At 36.1% G+C, this 19,162-nt stretch overlaps 1 protein-coding gene across 1 annotated transcript in view; it reads right to left on the bottom strand.

Moving 5' to 3' along the window:
- Positions 1-19,162, bottom strand: part of LOC121667042 (guanine nucleotide-binding protein G(q) subunit alpha) — a 118,889-nt gene that overhangs the window by 8,792 nt on the left and 90,935 nt on the right. Inside the window, exons 4-6 of the mRNA XM_042033134.1 lie at positions 15,480-15,608; positions 14,368-14,497; positions 2,274-2,427 (exon numbers count right to left, since the gene is read on the bottom strand). Of these exons, the coding sequence (XP_041889068.1) occupies positions 2,274-2,427; positions 14,368-14,497; positions 15,480-15,608 (413 nt within the window). The remainder of the gene's footprint in view (positions 1-2,273; positions 2,428-14,367; positions 14,498-15,479; positions 15,609-19,162) is intronic.

Here is a 19,162-nt window from a genome sequence, read left to right as displayed (position 1 = left end):
ACGGGTGTATGCATGTGAACAGATATACGTACATGCACATACACACACAGATGACACATTTTCTGAGATTCAGAGATGTAAACAGATCATAAGCTCTCTGAGGCAGGACAGAGGGCTGTCCAACACTTCTACAGCTTCTAAAACACAACTGGCTCTAGCTTTCAGCTTGGTCAACCAGACTCTATAGATAAAGAGCAGCAATAAACAAGTCTCACAATAGTACAAATAAATGTGAGTACTGGGCTTCCAAAGACATTATTTCCTTATAATAAATCACTTAGTTTTTTAAACAGTTTCCTAGAATTTTGTTAAAGAGTTTCACAGTAGCTACACACAGTGTTTTCTCAAAATCTATTGGGCTATTCAAAGACATACCCAAATTCGCACACCTCTGCTTTTATGTTACTTCAACTTTTATTTGACTGAGGTAATGGTAAATCTAGACTGCAAAGTGGTTCAGATCTAAGTAAGAGACTTAGAAAAGAACTACCATATGAGTTAGTAGCATTCTTGCCCACTGCTCTCCCTAATCAGCAGTTTTCAACATGTCTCTATATGATACAATGAAGATCTGCACACAAATGCTACATCAATATTTTTCTCTTCTTTTCCTCCCAACTATAGCTTCTTTTTGTGTTTGTCCTCTCTCCCTCTCCCAGCCTGTGAGTCAGTTCTCCAGTACTACCATGCAAAGCGTGTCCTCATGTGATACACTGACCTAGGAGCATGGCTCAGCCTCCCTTCCAAAGCTCTTACAAATGCACTGTGCAGAAGAATTCAGCTTAATTTAACCTGTCCAATTTGCCACCCTGGCCAGCAGCTCTCATACCTAGGCTACTTTCTCCCTTCTGCAGGAAAATGGATGAGAGAAGCGACCCAGCTGAAAAATACCTATTTCTGATACCTTCCTCAGATCTCCAACTTCCCACATCCCTAGTGTGCTGGGACAGAAGAGGGGACCACATGGTGACCTCTGGAAGCCACAGACCCCACCCTGCCACCAGAAGTAATCAAATCAAACTTTGTCTCTGGAGTTAGGTCCTACAAGATCTACAGAATTAGGAAACAAAATATTCTTGAAGATTTGCAGGTCTTGACTCCCACATCCCTACTAGTCCATAATGGTTTTTTCCCCTCACCAATGGCAAAGACAGGAGAAACAGAGTTTGAGTTCTGTCTTTTTCTTTTTTCTGGACAAGCATTTTACACAGGCTTTGTCAACATTTGAAAGGAGGTAACAGAGCAGACTGTAGGGTCTTCTCACCTTTGGGATGTTATCTAGGAAACTTGTTACATGAAGTAAACTAGAAAGAACAAGCATGTTTCTATTCAACTGCCAGTTCTCTTTTGTACAGCACCATGAAACTAAATTTACACTGACTCATAAATAATATTATCTGATCCTGCAGGCTTTTTACTGCTCTCTTTCCCTTTAACGGAAAACAAAATGCACACTTTTCCTATTACTACTTTCCATATTTGAACATGAGAGTTTTAATCTTTTTCTCAGCTTCCCAATCAGCTATTCCTTCCTGGCGGGACAAGATCGATTTTCTTTTTAAAAAATAGGAACATTTAGTTCTTTAGACCTCTTATTATACGAGTTTGATTTTTCTCTGTTACCAAGGCCTCCTCCACTCAGTGACCTCAAAATACTTAGCTTTTCCCCTCATGAGAACTTTCTGAAAGTACAGTTTTAGTAGAAACACTTACACAGCCCACAATTTTTTTTTATGGACAAGCACATTAACTTCACCTAATTAATGTAAAATTAAAACACAATTTTAAAACATACCAATAAAAGGGTGTAAGGGGTGGTACTAGTTTCTCTGAGTGTTACAGAGAGCCTCTGACACTTCCCCTTAGGTATTCAATCTTATACAAAATCAAACCCTAAAACCATCAAAAATACAAAAGACTATATGTACAATTGAGGAATATGTTTCTATTTAACACTTGTATTTCAATTCAAACCCTCACCCTTATCTTATGAAAAATGACAGAATGTGGTTCACTACCAATATGACAATACTCATCTAGAAGTCAAAAATTTCCCAATAAAGGTTCTGGCATCCTACCCACAACTAATTACAGTATAAAATGAAATCTTAGCAGTCTAAAAATCCTCACAAAAGTTCAATTACATTTTACAATTTTAAAATATTTTTTTAAGGAATATATCAAAGGATCTGTCTAGCATTTGGACAAGACTAGCACAATTTGCCATTACTACAGTGTAAACAGAGAATGAGCTCTGATGCCATTATACTTACCATCATACTCTGGAAAATAATCAACTAGATGGGAGTACATAATTTTCTCCTCTAATAGATCTTTTTTATTTAAGAACAGAATAACTGAAGAGTTCTGGAACCATGGATATGTGATAATTGTCCTAAAGAGTGCTTTGCTTTCTTCCATTCGATTCTGGAATAAAAAAGAGCAGAATTTTGGTGGTCATGAAATTTTATTTTTTTAAATAAATTCATGCACTTTTACTTCATTTGGTGAAAGGATCCATTTCCTGTTTTGCACTTTCCTACCAATATACAAGATCCAATTAATTAAAGTAATAAGCAAGCAGTTAATTAAATATTCAGGCATTCTCCTTTTGCAAATTCAACCAGTTAAGTGTAAGTATTCTTCAAAATACTAGTCATGAACATGGAAGTTGTAACAGGTACATTTGCGAAGTCCGAATATGCACAGCTACAATCAGCCAACACACTGGTAGTTACTGAAATGCAAGTGATTCATGGTAGGGACAAGTACAACACTGAAAGACAACCAATTCAAGGTTTAAGAACAGTATTTATTTTACATGCCTTTCCCAGATTTTGAATATGGAGTTAAGCAATTCTGAGAGATCAGCTTAAAAATAATTGCAAGTAAATTTGAAACCTGAGAACATTTTGTCAACACCAAAGGTTTATGACACAGAATTTTAAAAAACTGTAGATTTTTCACCTTGTTTCTAACATTGTCAGATGAGGAATTGTTTGCACCTGGTGGGCTAATACAATGCTTATTGTTCAAAACCCACTAGGCCTATGGAAACACACAATGCTCATTCTGTAGGAAGAAAAACTGGAAAGCAACCAGCCAGCCCAGTTATGCTAACTTTTACCAGTTCATCAGGCAGTCAGGTATGACTGTGGGGGTCACTGACTACCAGGAACCACCAAAGAGACCCCCAGGACAAATGAATGCACGTGCAGAGAGGAGGGACGACATGTCAAGGGTTTTGGGGAAATTATTATCATATGTATGTTTACTCTGGGACAATCAGTGCATATGTATGTAACATACAGTACATAAACAGAAAATGTCCTGTACTCAACATACACGGTATTTGGAGGAACTAACCCCCTCCTGCGTCCGGCCAAATAAAGAATGCCTGCTTCTTAATGCTACGCTGGGGCTAAGGAGTTTCATTTTTACTGATTTTTGGTAACAACATCACTGGATTTACCTTTAACTCCTAGGCTGCTCCTGAAACGACTTTGCACTATAGCTGAAATAGCAGCGAAGCCTACAATTCTACTTGTAACGCTCTTTTGTCATTGTAGATTAATGTTACAATTCGATTAGTTCTGAACTGTTAGGCTGACGTGATTTGGTTAATACAGAGTCAGAAAAAATATGGTTTGAAACATAGGAACTAACTTACTCTTTTTATTATTGTTATTTGGAGCTGCAGCCCCTAAAAAAGACTGTTTCACCACCAAATGGGGCTCCAGAGAACGACAAGAATGTGAATCCTGCAGATTCTGCTGTTGCTGAGACATACAACAATCTGTCAGATAACTCAGACAGTTTTGCCGTAAGTGTATCTTTACTTCTGTTAATTTGCCTTTTAGAGAGGCCAACATAAACGTGAATAGGAACTTGAAAAAACCCGAAGCATAAAACAACAAAGGAAAACAAAAAACAAATAGTGAACTAATTCAATTTTGTAGTCGAAGTTGATGATTTGGTCTGTTAAACTTTACTGCATATTTCTGTAATGCACGAAAGTAAATAGCTGAATTTATATATTTAGAAACTAATATGGAGTAATAAAACATTTGCTTTCATGCAGTCAGATCTCATGACTCATATTGATTTCAATAGTGCCAGGATTTCATTCTGAAAGGAAAGAAGCTCTAATGTCAACATAGCTGAGCATAAAATCTAAGTCCTTAGACTAATTGTTAATATGATGGTATTTTCTTCTCAACATTTATGAAGACGACTTCTCTGAACAAGACCTTAAGGAAAGGCAATGGGAACTACCTAGTATAGTTGTATCTGTTTTATGAACTCATGAACTGTTTTATGAACTGTTTTATGAACTCAATAAATTCAGCTCTACGGCACACCTACAACTCCAGAAATACTTGTTGGCAAGTATCAGTGTCTTCTTCATGAGACTAAATATGCTCAGGTCTCTCACACTGTCTTCACAGGACATTGGATCTGGGTCTTTCATGGTTCTCCCAACAGATTATGTGACCATGAAATCCCATTTATAAACCCTTTGCAAATTATTTCAAAGAGAAATTGAAGCAAACTGTGAGTTAAGGACAGTGAACTGACATACTGATATCCTGTCATTCAGACGTGTGGTCTGCAGGTATTTTGCAGGAATTGAAAGATGGCCTAGAGATTTTCAAGTAAATTTTATCTGGCTGTATAAAGAAATACAGGTCCTCAGTTTGCCGTAACAGATTAAAATGCTAAAATTGCTTCATTATTTTATTTTACTATGATTCATTGATTAACAAAAAAATTTTAAGTGATTTTTTGACTAATCAATCTCTGCTTAACCTTCTGCTGTCTTTCATCTCTCTGTTTATCCAATTTTTAAGAGCAAGTCAACTTTTATGAATATTACAGCAGATGATAAAAACAATTTTTATGCCAGAGTTAATTCCTCTAACAATATTGCTTATTATCCTCTAAAATTTGTCTTAAAATGGTTTTCTGTTTCTAATGATAGCTCACTCCTTTGCATGCTCACTCTTTTCCTTTATTAAATATATGTGCAACATTAGTGCCATAATATTTTTAATCAGTTTGATTAATCACAAGATGACATGGTTGAACTACTGTTCTGAAAAAAAGTTTTCATTAACAGGATGCACTACTTCCTGTGTAAAAACCAGTTTCATGTTATAGTATTTTTACTGGAAGTAGGGATAGGATTACAAGGAGTATAGAAAGAGTCCAGCATTGGGGATCTGACCTTCTGTCAGATGCAACATGAAGGAAGCTTTGCCAAACCAAGCAAGACAGTGTGGCTCTTCAAAAAAAATAAACCAAAAAACCAGCAACAGTGGAGAGCAGGCAGCATTTAACAGTTTGTTCAAGTACTTAATCTCCTTTTATGAGCAGCTCCATCTCACCAAATTCCTTCCAGAAAAATCTTGTTTCAGCTTCAACAAAAAATGCTGCAGGTAGAAAACTTGAATAAGTAATATATAGAAACGTGCAGCTGGATCTGGCTCAAGACTTTCTCAGTAGCTGACAGCCACTGTCAGCAGTGAAGCCAGCCTTCAACAGCAGCAGCAACAGCTCATCATAGCCCCCCTGGCTCTGCACATGGAAAATAAGCAGCAGGATTACTGTTTTCACCATGCCTGAAGATCTGCTGGCCTGGGCAACCTCCTTGCTCTGCTTTTGTCTGCAATGAGTCCCAAATTGCATAAAAACATACTGATATCACCAGCTGTTCCTCTATTTTTCTTATTAGGATATATACAGACGCCAGCATAAAATTTTCCATCTTCCATACAATGTGACAGAGTTGCCAGTCCAATGTAAAAATATCATTATGAAACAGAGTAAGAAATACAGCAGACATACTCCAATAGTGAATTTGTTAACTATAAACAGGATACATACTCCTGGACCAAGTTATTCTAATATTTAAGTAAGTATCAAGAAAAAACACTGTACTTACTAATTAATCACATGACTGTCCAATTTTATGATTACATACATGTTTTTATGAAACAAAAATAAAATGAAATTTCTTTATACTATGTACCTTATGTAACAGATTCTATGCTGGGAAATTTCTGTAGTACCATTAAACATTAACACAAATACAAGCAGAAGTATAAACCACGTTTTCCCATATTTTATCCAAATGCAAACTTACTCTTCAGTAAGTTTTAATGGCTTAAAAAGGATTACACTTCCTTCCAATTTTATTTTTATATGTATACTTTCAGTTTTCTTGTTAAAATGATGTATTTCTAGTTTAGATGTAAATATTGAAATTCTCTTTGCTATCTGTTGCTCTGGAAAAAATGCAATTACTCCTGCAATTACAGAAATAACAAAATTTAAATAATTTATAAGCACTCGATTGTCAGATCCTGAAGAATACCTGCAAGAGTGCTAAAACAGCATTTAAGAGCTGTATCACGTGGCACCCCAGTGAAGGGAAAGCAGCATTTCCCAGCTAACAAACAGTGCTTTGACAGAAAACACTAAGTACAATATTAATCTGAAACAACAGAGAAGCATTTGTGGAGCTTCACCCGTTATTGTCTTTATGATTATCTAGAGTGGCATCTAGTGGGCATACTGTATCTCACACACTGAACGAAAAATGTAGCAATTGCTTTTCTCTTAAGAAATTGTTAGCAATTTAAGTAGCGTCTGTTAAAAAAAAATTAGGATTTCACAGATTCTGAGGAACTACATTTTATCGGAATGCAGTGAGAGAGAAGGTGGGGAGGAGGTAAACGACACATTTTTCAGTGAACAACTTGTGTATGCTGGCAAAAATGCGTATTTGAGTCAGAGGGAATTCAGAGATGGTAACTGCAGAAAATGAGATACTGACGCAAGAGAGCTTCAGAAAAAGCACAGGTTAGTATTTCAGAAGGTTAGTGTCACTGTAATGGACTCTATTATTCTGGTTGACAAAACCTTTTATTGTGAATGTTTATTATGTACAACTCTGTATTAACTAGGAATGTCTCCGTTATCCAAGTAAGACTTCCGGCAGTTATTTTCATAGAAGCAATGTCAAGCTGTACAGAAGGACCTACAGTGTATTTCCTGGCTAAAAATTTAATAAAGCTGCTATGCAAAAGCAGGGAAACAATAGAGGAAATCAGGAAGTGGGAGGTAAGTGCAGAGTCCTCCACTATGTAAAAAAGTAAATACAGTATCAAAATTGGAAGTGCTTCACATTTTTGCCACCAGTATGAAGCACAATCTTGTAGCCCTACTGGTATGACTAGTCACCTAAGTAAAAACTGCAATGGTTGTACAAATATTTTGATGAGTAACACAAGTGCCGTGAGAGGCCATTTCAAACAGAGCTCAGGAATAATTCCTTTATTTTGTTCACTGTCTTCAAGCATTCTGTAAACTAGCCTGAAAAAAACAGCTTCTGGTAGACGACTGGGAAGACATCTCTGTAGGCGAAAACTGTATTTTTAAATCACCTGGAAGAAGAACTCTCAACTCTCCAACAAACTGATTTTGCAACGCTGCACATGCAAATACATGGCAATTTTATATACCTAGAAGAGACACAGATGAAGCAAGTGGCAGCTGAAATCCATCAAATCAACATGTTCAACAACCATCAAAATACAAAAATACTGTCCAAACAAAAAACGGTCTATAAAGTAGTCATAAAATGTGGTTCAAGTATTGCTGTCAAGTATTTTTTAAATGCAAAAATAGCTCTTAAATTATTTTTCATGACAAAACATGAATGCCAGAATTGGCTATCGATTATAAATGTAGGAACATTTACCAGCAGCATTTCTGGCAGCCTCTGTATGCTGTTTCACGATCATTCAGTCCCCCATTTTCATTAGGAACCACACACTTTAATAAAAGAGAGCGAGTCTCTGACTCTTCCTAATGCAAATCTTTCCCAGCACTGACAGTTTACATTCAAAAGGTTTTTCATCCACAAACCAAAACTAAATATGCATTTGTGTGGACAGGTATGAACAGATACAATACATCCAGCAATGAGGTCTGTCACAGGTAGTTAATGTGCTATTTTCTCAAGTATCTAAATAAACAATCAGTTCAGGAGATTTGATTTCCCATGGAGAAAAATAATTAAATAAGTAAGTATGAAGACTATTTGAGGATTTTAATTCTAACTGGGAGTTTATATTATTCCTCTGCCATATGCTCGATTGTTCTGGATTGTTGGTTGTTGATGAAAAAACCAGCCAACTGAAGCATTACATTTATTTATGGTGTAGAAAGAGAGAAGTGCTCTGATCCCAGAATTGTTTTCTTTCAGCCTTCATGCTAAGCCATGTATGACTAACCTGTGAATAAGGAACACAGAGTGCTGGAAGAGAAGTGGAAGCACGCCCAGATGTGAACAGCATGAGAGTTCTGATGAAAAAATGAAATGTGTTGTTCAGATAATTGCCTCTGCGAAGAGTAAACATACTCAGAACTGTGCAGCCTCGTGCCATTTCTTATTTTGCCCACAACAAAACAAAGTGTGACTGGAACACTGTACCAGTTTATTACCTGTTAATGTATTACACAAATGAACACTACACAACTTCCATCTAGGCTCATCTGTTTTGCAGATGTACTTTTGTTCAGATTCAAAATGTAAGCATGCGTGCCTGCATCACCATACCTGTATAAATGCAAATGAGCTAACAATAAAAATACATATCCTGGGTTTCATGTAATTATTTTAATGTAATTTTAATAAATTAGATTTTAATGGAATATTTGTTAACAAACCAAGCAACACTGATCCTTTCTATGTGTGACAATCTACAAATAACAAAATTTTCCATCAATCAGAAGAACAGTCCCTTTATTCAGTTACTTGAAGCACAAAAACATTGCAGAAAACCACGCTACGAAGTTCGTTCAGTTTCAATCTGCAGTTGTGGCTGAGATACTGAAGCCCTAATTTTCCTAATATCCTGGTTTGCCTTCATCTGATAAAACTGCAAGACAGGTCTTCAGTGTAAATCAAGTACTGTGAAGGTAACTACATTAATGCAGGTATCTACTGTCAAATAAAGTAGGGTTCTTCATGGGTATTAAAGAAGCTATGGTAAAACCTATGGCATGACTTCAAAGATGCTCCCCAAGGAAACAGAAAAAAACCCTCTTTTCACATGTCTAGAAAACACTAAGTTTTTTCTAGAATAAAAGAGGAATTTACATTGGAGTGGATCTTTATGTGGAAGTCATCAGGTATAACTCCTTGCTCCCAGCAGGAAAAACTTCTGTCATTGTACCATTCTACTCATGGCTGTGTTCAGTCAAGCTTTGAACATGTCTCTTCAGGATCTAGATCCTACCTCTCTAAACGAACAGCTCTGCTTTCAGCTCTCATGATATAGGAACACCAAGTCAAAAACAGTTTTACCGAGGGCCACTGTATTTACAGGCTATTAAGTCACTTTAATCATCCCCTGTTGGCAATGTTTCAGACAAAACATTTTTAAGACCAGCTTTCTTCCTGAAGCATTTAGCTCCATGCTGCTTCCATAAGAGACTCAGTCAGATGTCCCTTCTTCCCATCGTCTATCCTGTTCCACTTGTCTGAGACCCCTTGAATTCCTGAAAGATTTGTGCAGTGGCTATTGGAAATGTTGCTCAAGCCACCTCCAGACCTCCTGGTTCTGTTCACATCTCAAATTACAAAATTATGCCTTTTTACTGCTAGTGCCATGCAAACATCTGGTAGTGGTAATTGAACCTGCTATTCTACATTTCCGAAACCTGGAAGACTTAATGGGGACCACAGCTTACTTTGTAAATAACAGCTACCTCTTTAGAAGCCTGTAAACTCAGGGTAAAAAGCTGTCAGACAAGGGGATGCTGAATGAGAATGACAGAGCATAAAGGTACAGCAGCAGAATTCTCAACAGTGCAAACAGCAGTCTTCACACATCTGGCTGCTATGCCACTGTACGTCACACTGCAGCAATGCAACAGGTTTAGACAAGTTTCTGAGGAACTCAGTTCAGAACGAAGAGAAATGTACCTCATGCAAAAATCTGTGTTGGAATATTTCAGAAGTGACTGATCAGGACTGGAAGAAAAAAGATTCAATCTGGTTATCATACCAGCTTAGTTGATGCAGGTTCTTAAAGCACACAAACCATTTGGTTCCATATTGTAAGGAAGTCAAAGCCAGTGGACAAGAAGATGGGGAAATATCTTTGCAGCATAATTTTTTTTTTAATGTCCATTGAGCAATACAGCATTTGCCAAGCTCTCTGAAGAGACAGATCCTAGAAAACATCTTAATATGTCTGAAAGGAGGCCAGGCAGGAAGTAAAGGCAATATTAGATACAGCTTGAAGACACAGAATCATAGAATGGTTTAGGCTGGGAAAGACCTTTAGGATGATAATGTGTCTAGAATTTGTTAAGCCAAAGAATCAATTTTCCTATTATTTTACAGAATTCTTAAACCATTCCTGCCTGCTTCATACATTACAATCCTTTTCCACAAGAACTGTAATCTGAGATCAAACCTGTAAATACATGGATTATAAGCAGATGGTACATTTGATAAAACTTGAATGAAAATTGAGTGACTTTCGATGATTAAAGGGAAGGGAAGGTACCACTGTTTTAAAAGAAATTCCACTGCATTATAATGTTAAAACTACCAATTCTGGCTGCAGCTAAATCAAATGTAATTTCTTAAGACATAGTACAAGCTAGAAAAAAGGCTTTAAAACAAAAGCTGTTTTTTAAAAAAGTACAGTACTCTACTTAACAATCTCCTCTTACCAAGGAGGTTCATAATTTACCTCCAATCCTGTTAGAATCTCACATTTTGCAATTTAACCAAAATGTATTATCTCTGATGAGAATAATCTAAACTGCCATTTTCCCCCCAAATATCTTGTGCAATGTTCAGAACACTCATGATGACTTACATCTAAAAATACTTCATGCTGTCCAATGCCTCTGTTGCTTTGCAGCCTCTGAAAACATTTATTTTCGATAGTTTAGAAAATTTCTAATTTTCACTTAGCCTATTCATTCATTCATTTAGCTGAACTGAGGCAATTGTATTGTGTCTTTCTGGTTCTGCTCTGAGAACACTAGAAAAACAAAAACATACATATAACCACCACAGAGCTATACAAACTATATGAAATTTTATATAGCTTAAGACTTTTAGTGCACTAATAAAGATGTACAACCTTCGATAAACACTGATCTCTATTTTGCTGTTTCTAAATACTTAACTAGCTGTATAAAGATAATGAAACCCTCTTTTTTATGGAACTTTATTTTACAGATATACTTCTATGTCTCTAGTTCTTCCGTAACTGCAAGTGATTACTAGTTCTCTTACAAAGCTGGAACTCATTTTTCTAATTATTGCACTGAGACTCTGAGATTTTACATGTTGAAAGGAGCTACCTCTAACACACATTCAAATGCAGAATATCCTGGAAATCTAGAAAAAAAATTCCTTTGTTTAATCTAGAAAAAAAATACTTTATTTAAAAAAGTAAGTTGATTTTAAACATGGAAAAAGTTCTTAACTGTGCTGTTTGATAAAACTGCCAATTTCTCCAAATTTGCTGGCATAATTCAGAGCCAGAGCGTGACCTACAAGGCACAATATGATGATTCCTTCTTTTTTTATCTCGCTTCTAATCCTATTGGAGTTTCCTGAAAAACTGAAAAGGTCAAACATCTAATAATTTAATTTATAACATGTTCTCCTTTGTCACATCACATCAGACCGATGAAATATTTACTTAATTTACCGTACTATTAATGTAATTAGTATATTATGTCTTCTGGTTCAAATTTTGTCCTCCTTTTCAACAATGAAACTAGACAGACTTTCTATTTTATTAAGGGCAGAATTGGGAACAGTTAGCTCTCTCTCCTTTGTGTATGTTGGAAGAAAGAAGCATTTCATGAGTGTACCTCAACTGAAATTTTTGCAGAGTGTGTTAAAATATACCATCCTTACTGACTCTTCCCATTTTGTATTTATGCACCAAAATCGAGTTATGCGCAATCTAGACACACACGTAAAACAGAGATGCCATTGGGTCTGAGTATCGCCTGTTAGAGAAATCACAGCTAAAATACAGTTGGACAGCCAGGCGTGCTTATCTTCAGGACTGAAGCTCCCTACTCTTCAGATATTTGTCATGGGAGTGCAATTTCATGGATGTGTCGTTTAGAAGTCATCCTGCAATGTCTCTGAATAACAGGCAGCCTGAACTCTTGTCTTATTTTCTATGTGGGTCCCCTTACACAGGAGTTATATTCCTCAGAACTTTGAATTCATAACTCCTTCAAGGGCATGAAAATAGAAAGAGTCCCCAGCTCCACCTCACTTATATCCAGTGCGAGACACTAACAAAGCCTCCCAACTAAGAGTAACCCCATCCAAATTGTAATCCAAATGCATTTCTCTTGAATAAGGTAAACAAGGAAAGAAATGGATTTACAGCTGACCATCCACGAGGCACTACATTTTGAAATAAAAATCACAAGTCTTCAGGGCTCTAAACCACTTACATAGTGAGGAAGGTCATCCAACCCTCCCCCCCAATAGAAATAGTACTTTTTAAAGATTTCTATTTACTCATGAAAATCATATTAATGAAAAACTGTATTAACTAAAAAGGATGACAAAAAAGATTAAACATTACAGTTTTCTTTGTAAAAATGTACTCAGGAAAAGAGACTTCAGGCAATATGCAGTGGACTAATTAGAAAAAGAAAGTAGGCCACCTTACAAAAATCATAGTTTAATCAGGCCATGAAAGCAATGAAAGGGAAAATAGCAGAACACTGTAAATTGTCAAGTCAGATATTTTAATTTCCGTATGAGGCACACAGACCAAAGAAGGATTAGATTCTATCCTAGTATCACACTGATGGCATACATAATAAGAAAGTAGAGCATTTGCACACACTCCCTTCACTTTGGTGCTAAAATTTCAATACTGTTCCACAATTTAAAGCTAAGTGTGAAAAGTATCTCTTGGCTGGTTACCAACGTCTTTGAGTTAAATCACTGTCTTCCCTCTTGAGGTTGTCACACGTTAGTGAAGAACAAAAATATCTTTGTGGGCTAAATTTCTTAATTCAAGGTGTCAACAAATACATTTAAATCCATATTTCTGCCACACCCACATTCAGACAAACTATGCTTTGCTTTATGTGGAATAAATAAACACATTAATATTAATTCTGGGACTGCAGTGTTTAGAAACACAGGGGAGAGAAAAAGAAGGGAAGAAGGCAGTGTCCTGGCATACCAACAAAACCTAGAAAGACAGGCTACAGGTTTACTGAAAGCCAAAACTTAAGCTGCCCAGATTGGTACTCAGCTCTGTGACTGGCTGGATCCTTTCCAGTGTTAGAGTAACACAGGCCTAAGTGTGCTGGAAAGCCTATTAGGCTATGTACGTTATGACTTGAAAACAAAAACTGGTCTGAATTAAAGTCATGAATATATTTCAAACTAAAAGTCAAAAATGTTCAAAGTTTTCCTCTGTTGTTAAAAAGAAACATAAATAATTCAGTAGCAAGGTGTAAAAACCACCTGCAAGAAGGTTTTGACCTCCATGAAGCTTATTTTGGATAGACAGAATAGTATTTGGAAACTATCATAAATAATTTTTCTCTATGCAATTTCCAATACATTTTGCTTTGATTTGTATAATTGAAATGCTAAGTATTTGTGTGTTGACTTTGTGGCTACAAAAGAATAATGCAAACAGAAAAAGATAGAACCTTGAATCAAGCCAAGTCTGACAATTTCTCTTTTTTAACTACACGTGCCTAGCTTCCAAATTTACAGGAGATGAAGTTAGTGCAGGCTACATCATAATTTCTGGAAGTTCAGCTTTGAATGACACAGATGATTATACATAAAAACATAAAAAAATTGTCCTTAGTCTGCGTTCGAAATAATGGATAGTGTGCTTTCCACCCTCAGCCCACCCACTTGCTTACTTCTTTCTGACAAAAAACTACAGTATACACCTTGGGCTTTAAGTCAAAAGAATGGAGTTTACTACTTCAGGGTCTGTTCCTTAGGAATCTATACATTTTGTTTCCATTTACACCACCTATCATTGTGCCTCTGCTCATAACAGTAATTATGCAAACATTTCTCTCCATTCAACCATATTCCTCTTCAACACAAACCAGAGACTTCTTTGAATCCTTCATGGAGCGGGGCAGCATTGCCCTACTTGAAGATTGAACCCTTCCTCCCCTTTGATCCCTAAAGTGCTTCTCACTCCACTGGGTGCCAGTTGTGCATGACTGATTGTAGATGCATTTAGAAAACACCTGGGACTGGACTGGTAAAACTTTTTTTTGAAGTCGTGGGTTTTGTTGGCAATTGCTTACCTCATTATCTGACTCCACAAGCACTTGATCATATTCACTAAGAGCTACTAGGAACATGATGGATGTGACATTTTCAAAGCAATGTATCCATTTTCTTCTTTCTGATCGCTGGCCTCCTACATCCACCATTCTGCAAAATTAACAACCACATCAACTCCATGAACACATTAACAGATAAACACCCAATCACACACACCATGTCAAAATTCATGGGTTTAGTTAAAAACATAGTTGGTTCATTTTTCTTAATGTTTTTTTTCCCACTGATATTTAATAGAATCTGCTGCAAGGAGACAGTTCATCATGTTTGCTTTAAGTCTGATTTGTTTTCTGTATTTGAACTGTTGTGAGTCTCAAACCCCTCAGAGTTATGAGATATAAAGGTCTCATGAGCAATGAGCTGGCAATGTATGCCCTGTGTATTCAGCAAAACAGATGTGAACAAAACAGATGGTGGACCGCTTTTTCCCCCCCCCAAATTAACAGAATCAAAATCCACAACTTGTTAAAGCTGCCCCATTTTAAGCAGACAAATAGAATATGTGTCTACTGAAGTTTTTGGTAGCCAAAATCAAAACTCAAGTTTGCTTGCAGTGTATTCCTAACGCAATCTCATGTCTCCGTGTAAACACAGGTGTCTAACTTGTAATTACAATTCCATAGTTATTTTTTAAACAACTGTACTTGCACTAAAGTAGGTTGATTCCTCTCTTAAAGGAAAGTAATTTCTCTATAAAATCAACTACACAAATGGTAACCTTTTATTCCATAATTTACATGAATGATAAGGACATATATGGTTGTATTTTCAGATTATTACTCACAGTGAAACTTTGATATATATTATTGAAAAGATGAATTGCAGATTTCTATCAGTAAAAACTATTCTCAGAAGTAACAAACCTAATTGCCTTTGATCCTTCTGACATCTCTAACATGAGTTCCTTAATATATGTGGACAATTACATGAAGAAAAATTGACGAAGCTCAAATTTTAGAAATAGAATAATTGCTTTTTATGCACTTAAAACCAATATCCTAAAAGTGGCATTACCAATGCAAAAGGAAACAAAAGAAACAAAGCAAGTGGGTGCTAAAACTTTATTTCCTACCTGAAAATGACGCTTTGTAAGTCAAATGGATATTCAATGATTCCTGTTGTTGGGACTCGAACTCTGAGCACATCCTGCTGGGTTGGCAGATAGGTGGAATCTGCTATGCGGTCCAAGTCATTAAGATAGCTATAAACAGGGAGAAACAACAGGAATGCTAGACAGTGACACTATCATCCCACTGAGGAAAAGAGAAAGGAAAACTAGGGAAGGAAATGGGCTGTGGGGTAGGGAGAAATACAACAGAAAAAAAAAAAAAAAGCATTATCGGCAGAAAAGAGGGCACAAAATATAAAAATGTATTCCATCCCCACTTATGTAGCTGCAAGCTAATTCTACAAGAAAAGTAGCATAATTATTATGGGGTTTTTTTCTCATACAACTTTGCTCGGCTTTCTTTCACATATGTAAATTCACTGAAGTTGTCAATTACATAATTCTAGGAAATTTAGAGACATAGTATTATACAAAGTGTGAGAAATATACAATTGCTTTGAGTATGTAACATATTTCTTGATATTCATTCTGTAGTGCCTACATATACACACCTGGATAAGCTAACATAAACCTTCCAAAGAAGAATGGGCTACTATAGAATAGACCATTCATTACCAGTTATAAAATGACAGGAGGATAAAGAGCACTGTTTTGAGACTAAATTAAAAAAGGAAAACCCCAACCACTGACAATTAAAACATTCTCCAGATCTTTTTATCAGAAGGCAGCACAAATTATTAGTGGGATCTCTGGCATCTGAAGTCCTGCATTCACACTGAAACTTCTAATTAGGTTGATAAGTCTGCAGTACATGAAACACATTCCAGCTGGCTAGCAAATAAGCCAAAAATACTGTAAAAATGCTTGTAAAGGTTCAGTAACTACAACATAAAACTACTCTGCTTATTGGCAAATGGTGAGTTTCAACCATAAAGCACCAGTGTACTGAAGGTTTTAACCAGCTGTCACAAGTGGGTGGACATCTAGCAGAAAGACTGCTGCAGGAAACAAAGTTCTTTGACATTTGGCTAGTTCACAGCAGAAAAATGACCTACAGCTAGCCACTAGATAAATTATCCTAAGGACTCCCTCATTCACTCTCGGGGATGAGAACAATGGTCTTTGTAATTTATTACATGATGATGAACTGTCACCAATTTCTGAACATGCTCTTTTCCCTGTAGTAATTAGTGAAGGCACTGTTTTTAAATAAAGCCACACAAGAAATAATCAGACTTCTTCTAGATGTTCTGAATTACTTTTAGTAAAGCAGTGAGAAGTTATGCTGAACAATGACAGAAACAAGGAAGTTTAAATTCTACCTTACAGTAATAATACAGAAGAATTACTTTGTTAGCTTTGGGGAGGCGCCAAATTATTATTGGCTCAATTATAAAATTTTATTATCGAATTTCATTCACTGTGCCTTTATTAATGGAGTATCAATCCAATAGCAAATACCAATGTGAGAAAGTTATATATATAATATATATATATTTTTATATATATATTTATATATATGTATAATGAACAATAGATCTCAAATAAGCCAGAAGGTACGACTGTGAAAATATTTTCTGAGAATGCTGATTAGTTTCTGGCAGTGATAAAAAGGCTCGAGAGTCTGAGCACTGGATCTGCCCTCAGAATTTTTTTACACAAAAAGCAGCAGGAACAAGCTCACCACCAATTTGTTGGTGGAAAAGGAAAAAAACCGATGTAATTGAATGAAATGCATAACCATCAATGTAAGAAGTGACAGACCCTGAACTAGATTCTTATTCCCTCCCACCCACAGAAGAATTTGTTTTATTTTGTGATGAAATTTTGGAAGGATGTAAAGAAGCATTGCCAGTCATTACGTGCTGCAGTGGTATTCATACGAGCGAGAGAATTTTAACTGAATAAATTGGCAGGTGGCCCATTTACACAGTTGTCTTGCTGCATTCGTTTGCCAGCTTTAGCTGTAGTCTCCAAGGTGAGCCTGGTTACTGCACCTCTGCACAGTGGACACGTTACTAATGTATCTGGTAATGCACATCTGGCTGGTTTTAGAAAGGTGATAAAGCAAAGGGATAGATACTGTTTGATTGTTACATCTCATTTGTGTTTCAAGAAATCAATAAACAAGCAGGTGAGGTTTCGTGGGGTTTTTCTGTCCTAAATTTCAGAAACATTACTTTATCCTTAAAAATACTTACCTTTTCCTCATCCTCATTCTTTATGCTCAAGTTCTGCTCACTCAGTAACTAAACTCAGGTCAGTACCTTTTCATTCATTTCACCCATAGCCCCTTAAAAAAGTCTACACAGTCCACAAAAGAGTCCTTACGTATCCTTATGGAGTATTACTTCATTCCCCAGATTTCTTCACTTAGCAGATTAAAGAGAGTTGGGCTCTCTAAGAACTGTCCTGACTTGCACATTCAAACCCATAATCAAGGAATTAGTGTCAAAACCAGGAGGAGTATCTCACAGAAAATCAGAAGGATGCACTAAATCCCCTAAAAAGAAAACCTTTGTGACAGTCAGAATCTACAGGCTAACAAAAGCCATTTAGAAAATACCCTGCTTTTTTTTGTTGTTTTCCAATAATATTTAGCCCCTACCACTTTTTCTTCAAACTTAAAATAATAAAACTTAATGGAGGAATATATTATTGTATCAATTTATTTAAATGAAAATATCCCAGTTATTTGTTGCACAATTTAAAGTCTTTTATTATTGCTATTTTAATGCTGTGAGTATACAGCAGTCAACGAAATTCTTCTCAGATAGAAAAGAAACAGTTTTGATTTTGATTTGTGTTTTTTCTGTTTGGTTTCTTTTTCTGTTTTTTGGGGGGTTCTTTATATTCTATTTTAACATAGACACTTCTGCTGAAACATTACTTGTGCTGGAACTCAGATTTAAATCAAGTTTTGCACTGTTGTTCTGAAGCAAAGGAACAGGTATTTTCTGCCACTGACAGTTCTACAGCCAGTTACACTTCCTGTTACCCTATGAAGATATGTAACTTCATGTTCTGCTATCAAGTTCAGGGGGATTAAACATTTTTCTGAAAATCAAACGTAAAGTTTTGCCAGCAGCAGCAACACAAAGTTGCCTTCAAGATATTTGAAAATCACTAAAGATGGGGTGAGTTTCCTTTAAAATTTACATAACCTCTAAAATAAAGTAAGAATTTCAAAAAACTCTATTTTCTTTAAGCAAGAACTCCAATCATTGGAATTGACATCAGGGCCTTTCCATTTTATGCACTCTTTGATATCATTGTCTGAAGACTTTTGATCTGTTGCACAAATTAAATGTCTCTTTTCAGTTAGGTGCCATCTTCCTAAAATAGCAGTGGGAGCAAATCAACACACATAAGCTCAATACATTATCATAACTTTTGTATTAATTGCAAAACACTACACCTCTACATCCATGGTACTACAAAGACAAAACCAAAGACATTTTCTCCTTATGAAGCACAAGAATGGATTTTTGCATTGCAATAGAAGGGGTGGGGTGATAGTCTGATTATTTTGAACAACTGGTTCCTGAGCTGAGTCACTATTTCAAAATGCTGAGGGAATATGTAAGTGAATACAGGTCACTACATAAAAAGAAAAGATAACTAGAATACAATTAATATTTAAAGACATACCAGCAGCACACACATTTTTCACATACTACTACTCT

Source organism: Corvus kubaryi, unplaced genomic scaffold (genome assembly GCF_017639235.1).
Source record: "Corvus kubaryi isolate FWS band 111438036 unplaced genomic scaffold, C.kubaryi_AGA036_p1.0 37357, whole genome shotgun sequence".
In the NCBI taxonomy this organism is placed as follows: Eukaryota; Metazoa; Chordata; class Aves; order Passeriformes; family Corvidae; genus Corvus; species Corvus kubaryi.
The sequence above is the reverse complement of the archived record's forward strand: the minus strand, read 5'-3'. Positions and strand labels throughout refer to the sequence as shown.